Source organism: Macadamia integrifolia, chromosome 8 (genome assembly GCF_013358625.1).
Source record: "Macadamia integrifolia cultivar HAES 741 chromosome 8, SCU_Mint_v3, whole genome shotgun sequence".
In the NCBI taxonomy this organism is placed as follows: Eukaryota; Viridiplantae; Streptophyta; class Magnoliopsida; order Proteales; family Proteaceae; genus Macadamia; species Macadamia integrifolia.
This window is the reverse complement of record NC_056564.1, coordinates 1566026-1575496: the sequence shown is the minus strand read 5'-3', so window position 1 is coordinate 1575496 and position 9471 is coordinate 1566026. Positions and strand designations below refer to the sequence as shown.

Here is a 9471-nt window from a genome sequence, read left to right as displayed (position 1 = left end):
AAAAAAAAATTATGGATCCTTTTATTTTTTTGGGTAGAAAAAATTTCGTGGATCATTGGTAGAACACATGATAGTAAGACAGCGTATGTTCAACGTTACTACTCTCTAATTTAGAGATGTCAAATAGTAGGTTTTGATTTTGATCCGGTTGGTTTCAGGTTCTAATCAATTGGAGGTCACTGAATTATCCCCATTATTTTGTTGGATAAGCGGTGTATTTTTGGATTCTAATCCTCTACAGCCATGTTGGACGCCCAGCCACCCAATGGCTGAGAGCATCCCAGGCGCGCACACTAGCACATGGACGCATAGTTCAAAGGGCTCCCAGCGTGGCTGGAGAGGATCTGAATCCTGTACTTTTAACCCTGAAAAAGGAGTCTGTTATTATAGGAAGAAAGTCTCATAGAGACTCACACTGGTGTCATGAAGGTCCATAACTTGCAGTTGGGGCAAGAAAATACTAAAAAAATAAAGTCCAGTTTAGTTCTTACAGATTCAGTTGTCCTCACATATCTTGCAAACCTCTTAGAAAGTAACTCCTATCCAAAAAACTAAACTGTTTAATTTCTACATCTGTCATAACCTGGAAAGAAAATCCAATTTTCCTAAACCTTGTTGCAGCTTTTGGTTGTTCAAGAAGGCATATAAAATGATCAAAGCAACATAATACTACCTAATCAAGGTTCCAAACCCCCTCCCCCAACTCTTGCTGCACTTGTTTCTAACTCAGATATGATTCATTTTTTGACAGGTTCTCAAGATATTTCCCCAAACAGATAAGCCACTCAGATTTGTTTTGATGACAATACCTTGCTTGGCAGTTGATACATAGTGATCCCTTTACTTTCCAAACAATCACCACAACAACAAAATCCCATCAAATTGCAGTTAGTTACTTTCGACTAATTATACATGGAGCCACAAGATAGTTCAAGCAGGAAGCAACTTCGGTTTCAAATGAACAGCCTCCATTATCAACTCGAAACTCCCACAGCAAGTAGTGCACTCTTGACTGGGGAATGCCTCACATGGACATGATATCTGTCACCAAACTCTCTTCTTACCTCACAGAAGTGCCCTCACCGAAGTACAAAGGACCTTTATTTGCTAACATTCGTTACGTTCTTACATGTTTTGGTGTCCACATACGCCAAACCGACAACACACCTTCAAAAAATCTTAAATCTATAATCCTTCTCTTCAAGCTGGATTCTTTCCTCTTGGATTCTTCTGGAGTACCTGGTGTTGACAAAACACTACTTGGTGACAAAACACAACTTGGCAGTTGAGGGCTTCCAACATCTGTTGTTGCCATGATATGATCCACCATCTCCAACACCTCGCTCATCTTGGGGCGGGCTTTTGGATACCGCACTAAGCATCTGTTTGCAACAGCTGCAAGCTTCTGTACAGACTTGAGGGAGTACTTCCCTTCAAGCCTTGGATCCAGTATGAGCTGGAATTTCTTAGCGTCTGATAGGTATGGCTTCACCCATTCCAAGAGATTCTGTTCACTCTTGGGGCGGTTTCGGTCCAACGGACGCCTACCTGTGATAAGTTCATAGAGGAAGACTCCATAGCTCCAAACATCGCTCTTTGCTGTGAGGCGTCCAGTTCGAACATATTCTGGAGCCGCATAACCAATGGTTCCTACAACCTGTTTACCAATAAGGTCAATTCAAACTTGGTACAATAAGACTTGTCCAGACTTTAGCTCAACATACAGCATTCAGATGATCTACCACAAGAAATAGTCAGAAGCCCAAAACAATGAAACACATGGAAAAAGCAAACAGACAGGTATATAGGCTCCATAAATAGGAACACATTTAGGAACCTTGGACCATATTTTAACAATCTCTACCCATAAATTCTTTCAGACCAGTGTTGAACACCACTTGCATAAATATGACATTCTAGCCTATTGTATACCATAGTTGTCTTTAGTTGTCTTCTTTGTCTGACAACAGGTTTCATTTACTTCCCAGCTATAGAATTTCTACCAATTCTTGTTTTATTCACCAAAGCTCATCCAGTCTTTTTTATCCAGTGGCTCTAGAGTGGTTGGACCGATACAACAAGGGATTGGAAACCCAAGCCCAAATGAAACCGGCCCAACCTGGGTTTTTGGATCAACAAGGTTTGGTAGTAGTTGTTTATTTCTTGGGTTATTTTCTTTCATTATTTGATGTTTGCTGAGATACTAGGCGGAGTTTAGACCATTTGGGTTTATTTGATTGTTTGGTACTATTCACGAGTTACTGTTTATGTGAACAGTAAGTTGTTTTATTATTTTGTTTATTTCTCTCCTAATTAGATTAGTTATGGGGTCCTAGTTAGTTTTAACTTCAATATTGTTATTCTTGTTGACAAAGAATAACTTTGCTTGTAAGGTTGTAATTGGGTTTAGTATATAAATATACTTAAGGAGGACTGCCAAATACAATCGGCTGCTCCTCTCCTTGCAGTCTCTCATCTTCCTCAATTTCTCTTCTCCTTCTTCCTTTATTGTTCCTGGTTTGTCACATCTTAGATTTGTTACAATGTTGCAGAGTCGTAGGATAGTGGGCGAGCCAGTGACACAACGGTTAAGTTGCACTATTGTAACATGTTGGTCACAGATTCAAAACTTGGAAACAGCTTCTGCGAAGCAGGGGGTAAGGCTGCGTACACTTGCCCCTCCCAGACCCTGCAGTAGCGGGAGCCTCGTGCACTAGGTTGCTCTTTTTCATTTTTGTTGTAAAGTCGTAGGATAGGGTTGTGGAGTTTGCTACAAACTCTACTCCAGTCATTGAATTTGGATAGCATAGTTATGTTATTTCCTCTCAATGAATAGATCTGAAATTTGAATAATGGAATGATATGGAGTTGAGTTGCAAATGCCGGTGAGCATTTTGTGTGGCCTGCTGGTCAACTGTTGTTCCTCTTTTCCAATCTCCCTCCTCATCGCAGGTACCATCTCTCTTCTTCTTTCCCCCTTCATGATATTATGAGTCTAAATTAGATTCCTCAAAATACCCTCCCCTTTATCCTTTTATTATTTTTTTTTAACTTTGTTCCAAGTCTAAAAGTGCGTACTCGATGCTCGAGGCTCCTGCATGTGCAAGGTCGGGGAGGCAAAAACTACACAGCCTTACCCCAAGAATGTAGAGAGGCTGTTTTGACCACTTGACCACCAGGTTGCAACACTCGTACCTTACCGTTGTTCCAAGTCTGTCTCTCTTCTTTAATTTATAATCCCCCTTATAACCCTTTCTTCCTTTATTCCTTAATAGTCATTTAAGATTACCTATATTTACACTTCTGCCACTCTCTTATAAACTTCAGTTTATTTACTGTTTGCCACTAATCCTTTGATTTAAGTCTCATCTCTCACCTTTTCATCTCTTTCGTACTTCTTTCCTATTTTGTTTTGTATGGATCCATGTAGCCGATCCCATTAAGTTAGGATAAGGTTGAGTTTGTTGTTGTTGTACTCTTCATGTGGGCCCATAGCAAACCCAAGCAGGGTTTTTCAAACCAAGGATCACATCAATTTTTGCTGTTGGAAAGAAAATAATACCAAATTGTCAAGCAGAACAGATTCATGGTTTTCAGAGACTGCTCAATGCTATTAACTGCTGGGCCCAAGCAGCCAAAAGCTCAGCTAATTATAAAAACATTGACAATATCCACCCACAAATTTAAGGCTTAGGATGTGAATCAGGAGAAGTCAGAAGATTTCTTAGGTGAAAAAAATCAGGATATCAGTACTTCCATTGACATTAGCAAGCCACATGAAACATCAAAATAGCATATCCTTTTCCTTGGGAGTATCTACTATTGAGTGACTAGTGCTAGTCTAGATTATAAATCGTGCAATGTATTCATACACGCATAGACATACCGCTGTTGAGACGTGACTTAAACCTTCTGAAGGGCCTTGCCTCGCCAGTCCAAAGTCTGACAGCTTTGCATTCCATTGGTCATCTAACAGAATGTTTGAAGCTTTAAAATCCCTGAATATTATCTGTTCAAGCAAAGATATCATTATTTGTGACAAGTAAGCATTATGAAGATCGAGCAATAGTAGGGACAAAATTTGGATCATACATCATGCATTACAGAGTAGTACAGGTCTTCACTACTGACTAGGTTCATCCAATAGAATGAGAGAGAAAGCAACCCAGTGCATGAGGCTCCTGCTAGTGCAGGGTCTGGGAGGGGCAAATGTACGCATCTTTACCCCTGCTTCGCAAGCGAGGCTGTTTCCAACTTTCGAACCTGTGACCAACATGTTGCAATAGCATTTAACCGTTGTGCCACAGGCTCTCCCACTGTTCATCCAATAGAATGAAGCTTTACAATCTGAATGTGATCTCTTTCAAGTAAAGAAGGTGGCATTACAAAATCTCAAAGGTGCAGTTACAGATTACTCCAGCTCCTTACTTTTCATTAGAAGCCTCCATAACATACTAATTGGTTTTTTCTTTTAATGTCATAGCAAAGACACCAGCCGACCCCATTTAGTTGGGATAAGGTGATGCAGTTGGGCGATGGAAGGGATCTCTTTGATTTGAGAATTTTACTATTTACTTTCCTTTTTTTTGGTTTAGAAATTAGTTTGATAGTATTTTAATTTAGATTTGATTTTTATTTAGTTGCTATATAGATTAGTTTCTATTTTCAAGTAAGTTGCCATTAATTGCCCAATTTTTCCTTTATATTGGACATGTACTCATGGAGAAATTTCAGTTTTGAATGAAAGAATTGAATGTTGGAATTAATGGATGAGTCTGTGGCTGTTGCGAGCCTTGCGTAGTTCCCCCTCCTACTTTGAATTTCTTTCTTCATCTTTCTCTTTTCTTTTCTTCTTCCTGTCATCTCTACCTCTTATCTCCCACTTTTATTACCTTGTTATGTTCATTGGTTACTGTTCTACATCTCTGCTGGGCGTTAAAACCGACATCAACAAGAAGCTGGCTGACCCCTGTCCTGTGACCGACGGAATCAGAGGTTTGGGTCGAAGGAAGCTGCCTTGTAGGCGACTCCAACCCTTAAATCTTAGACCAAAAACCTTTCTCTGCTGTGAGAAAACAAACCTGCGACAGGGCTGAACCCTAAGCTACCGCCAGGTTCTATTACAGGTTCCTACTGCAGCCTTCCAACCTGCAGATCCAAGTGCTTATCTTGTGGGATCAATAGAGCCTTATCCTGAGAAGCTTCGTTTCGAATTTCAGGTCCAACCAAGCCCTATCGAAGGAGTTCTACCGATCGGAATTTTTTTTCTGTCCGCTGGTTTCTGGTTCTCACGACAAGAAGAAGAAGAAGAACAGGTTTCTTTTATTTTAAAAGAATTTTTGCTGTTATTACAATTAAGCCCTTGTTCCCAAAAGTTATATTCCATAACCCCTTTTCTCTTTGGTAAAATTCAGAATAAGCCTTTGTATTAAAGTTTTAGTTCTAGAACTACCCCATCTACCTTATAATTATTTCTAAGGCCCTGCTTGTTTCTGAAATTACAAGAATACCCTTCAACCATTAAATTTGAGATTTTGGTCATTCTTGTGGGCCATAAGCGATCCGATTTCGGCCCTTGGAATCCGGATCCGCATCATAAGGCTAAGATGTGTTGCTGTTGTTGTAGCAAAGACACCCTACTGACTGCCACCAGCAATAACCCATCCTCCTCCCCAAAAGAAAAAAATAATATATATATATATATATATATATATCAAAAAAGAAAAAAGGGGGGTGGGAAGAATATTCTCAATTCTAAGTTCCAACCCGACTGAATACAAGAGTATTCAGGCTTGGCTTTCACAAGTACCCAACAAATAACAGTTATCAGCTACAAAATCACTGTGCAGCATTGGCAGGAATCTTGCATTCCAATTGTATTAGTCCTAGATTGGACACAGATGCCCGAGGACAGGTAGACATATTTGACCAGTCACGACTTGAAGTTCTCCTGTTCTGCACTATTCACTCGCTGTAACCTTGTAACCATTCCCTTTACATTTTCAACCACTATGTAACTGAGCAGAAGGTTACACTCTGAACAGGTGGATCTTTTTTTTTTTTTACCTATGGGAACTCTAGAGACCCACCCACGTTCTCTGAATTACTGACAACAGTCCCAGAGCATCCAGTATTCTGAAATAATTAATGTTGGGAAGGAAATATAAGCCATCAAATCATTATCGTGATTTAAATTTATAATACAAATTCATGATGAAAAAAAAATCTAAAACCAGATAAAGTACAAGATGGCAGGGAAAAGGAAAATGAACATACCTGAAAATCCATTTTCTCATGGAGGTATGCCAAGCCACGAGCTGCATCTTGAGCAATTTTCAGTCTCATGGCCCAAGGAAGTGTCATTGATGACCGAGGTGATAGATGGTCCTCAACACTCCTATTGGGCATATATTCGTAAACCAGAAGCCGCTGGATTCCCCTTTCATCATCCTCGGCACAATAGCCTACTAGTTTGACAAGGTTTGGATGTTCAACGACACCAAGGACATTTACTTCAGTTACCCATTCCTTGTGTCCCTGTTACATAATAGGTATAAAACATAAACAAACAAGATTAATTATGTAAATAAAAGATTTAAGCACATTTCATAGGAAATAGGGCAATTATATTAGCACAAAAGTTCCTAGGCTTAGAAAATCATAACTGTATTTTATTAAATAGTGTCACCCAATAAAACATAGTTAGTTCTGGGCCTTCTGGCATGTAAATAAAATCTTATAGTAGTGACAGAAAATGAGAGCTCAAAAGCAGCAGTACACCAGTGAAAAGATGGATTGGATATCAGTTAATTTCAACAATATGAAGATCTCAGTAGAAAATCTCAATATCTAAAAAGCACTTCCACTAACAGATCCAGTTGCATGGGCCAATAATTGTGAATGGTTTCGCATGAAACTCATGTGGTTCTTCACAATGTTAAAAATCTCGTTCACGATGATAACTGTTAAAGCGTGTACCATAGTTAGTGTTCCATGGACAGACTACCATGGGATTATATTCAGTAGCTGAGCTGTACTTAGTTATTCTCTTTAGTTATTTCCTATTGTAATTAGACTTGAGTAGTTAATCTTTTCTATTGTAATTAGACTAAGGCTCTTAGTAGGATTCCTACTAAGAGTTAATTATTTGATAGAGCTAGTGCACGATAGAGGCATTTACTCCATCATGTTCTAGCTCCCCCACAGTCTTGGTTTCTATCTCTTCTCTTCTACTCTTCTTGTTCTTCATCCTCCTCCTCTTATTACTGATACTTTAAGCTTTGATATTATTACATGGTATTAGAGCTTTGTTAGTCTCACCCTCTCTCTTAATTTCTGGTTTGATTGTTCAAAAAAGGATCTTCTTCTTTGGTTTGCAGCAACCTATTCTGCCATACCTGATTCATGAAGCCCTAGCTGGATTAATGGAAATAAAGTAGGGTTTCCTTCCCATATTCTACATGCAACAGTAATCCATGATTCTATTATTCTAGGTTCTTCCCGTGACAATTATAAATAAGGCAACTTTTACATATCATGAAATACATGACCTGATAAACAAATAATTAGATTCTTTAGTACTTTAGCACTGAAAAATCAGGAGAAAGAAAGCTTACCTGAAATCCTCTCCTACTTAGCTGTTTAACAGCAACGTCTAGCTTGTTATGCGGATCTTCTGAACTTTTGATCACACCCTTGTAAACACAACCAAACCCTCCCTCCCCAATCATGAGTGTCCTGTTGAAGTGTTTGGTGGCTGTCTTCAGCTCAGAGTAAACGAACACTCTAAGATTGTTGGGTTTCTGAGAAATACTTGGCAATGGCAAGCGACCAATAGATTCTGTGCTCATCACCGAGGCAATTTGCGAATTGAACTCAGACTCTGATCTCCTCATCTCACGACCACTGGATGAGGATGCCAAAGACCGAACCGAGGCGGACTTGGGGGTCTTCGGTTCATCCTTCTTCTCCGCATAGGAGAAAATGAAGCAATTCATAGCCCCCCAACCAAAAATACTAGTACACTAATTTCCTCTCTGCATATCCAAAAATCAAAAAGAGAGAGTGTCTCAAAATCATGCCAGTATGAAATCTGAAAAATGAACTAATAAAGGAAACAAAGGAACTCAAAGAACTCTAATTGCTATAATGGATAAAGAAACAATGTGAAAATTGAAATAGAAAAAGGAAAATAAACCTCCAAAGACTCCTGCTCAAGCAAAACATATAAACTATAAAATCTACAGTAACCCATAGAAGCTGAACCATCATACCACATCAAAGAAAAGCCTTTTCCCCAAGACCCCAACTAAATCGAAAAATCACTTAACTCGAAAACAGTCAACTCTATCTACTTCTCCGGCAAAGCCTACCACAATTTTGGAACAGTTCATGAAGAACACTTACTTTTTCATGAATCCAAGTTCCAAATTAATGGGTTCCTGAAAATACCTAAAACCCATCTCCGACTCCCCGAGAATCCCCTCTCAAGGGCTTCTCCATGATACCAATCACTCTCTAAAAATTATCTACTAGCCTGACACCACCCGAAAAACCTCATTTGGGTCCTTACTATGGACCTCTTCAACTGAAACTCTTATCACAAATTATTTCCTCTTCCTTTTACAAAACCTAATTTCAGATGAATTACCTTGAGACGCAACAAAATGCATACTTGTTCAAAACCCAATTTTAAGTCAAACCCATTAACATTCCAAGTTTAAAGTAGCCTTCAAAATTCTAAATTCTCTAATGTGGTGAAATTATGAAAAAAGAAGAGCTCACCTTGTAGCTTCCTGGTCGGATTTTGAGAATTCATGACCAGTCACTATGAATACTCATTTTGGAAGTTCTAAAATGAACTCAGAAAGCAGACTTGAGACTCCACGGGACAACGGGCACACCATGATGTATCACAAGTCAACAAAAGGCAGCTGGAAATCGACTCACCAAACAGATGGAAAAAAAAAATTAGAAACCAATAAGAAAAAGAAAAAAATATTACCAATAATATTTTTTCCCTAAACAGTATTAACGCGTCGGTTTGAAAGGACCTTTCCTCGAACGGGATTGCGGAAGCTTACGGAGAAAAGTCTTCTTTGATTGGTATATTAATATAAGAGAAGACCTATAAAGCTAATTCAGAATTTCAAACCCTTTAAAAAATGTTATCTCCTCCACCTCTACAGTGGTGGGATCTTCCATTTTCTCTTCATATAATTAACTGAAATTTAGCTTCAGTTGCAAAGAAGACATTAAAATTTCACATAAGTCGCATTCGATTCAGCTACTTTTATATTTTGTTGGTCGAATGGGGAATTTGCTTACCTATTCAACCGCCAAACGGGGTTTTCGAGTTAATCCTTTTCAAGGTTTTTAGTCAATTTTTTATTTTGTCCATTGTATCTCTCAGTTTTTGTATGGCTTAATAAATTTTTGGAGGAAAGTTTTCTGTTTGAGAGTATAGGTTTT

At 38.8% G+C, this 9471-nt stretch overlaps 1 protein-coding gene across 3 annotated transcripts; it reads right to left on the bottom strand.

The window, feature by feature from the left end:
• Nucleotides 1–763: 763 nt before the first annotated feature.
• LOC122087455 (serine/threonine-protein kinase PCRK1-like) lies at nt 764–9252 on the bottom strand. Of its 3 annotated transcripts, none has more exons than XM_042656604.1 (5): nt 8785–9252; nt 7617–8036; nt 6277–6537; nt 3887–4009; nt 764–1657 (listed from the first exon to the last, which is right to left on the bottom strand). In XM_042656604.1, exons 2-5 carry the CDS (start codon nt 7995–7997, stop codon nt 1118–1120), a joined length of 1305 nt encoding a protein of 434 aa, XP_042512538.1. In that variant the 5' UTR covers nt 7998–8036; nt 8785–9252; the 3' UTR covers nt 764–1117. The 3 variants fall into 3 exon arrangements, with proteins under 3 accessions (XP_042512538.1, XP_042512540.1, XP_042512539.1); XM_042656606.1 differs by lacking the exon at nt 8785–9252 and adding an exon at nt 8651–8670; XM_042656605.1 differs by lacking the exon at nt 8785–9252 and adding an exon at nt 8407–8562.
• Between the last annotated feature and the right edge of the window lie 219 nt (nt 9253–9471).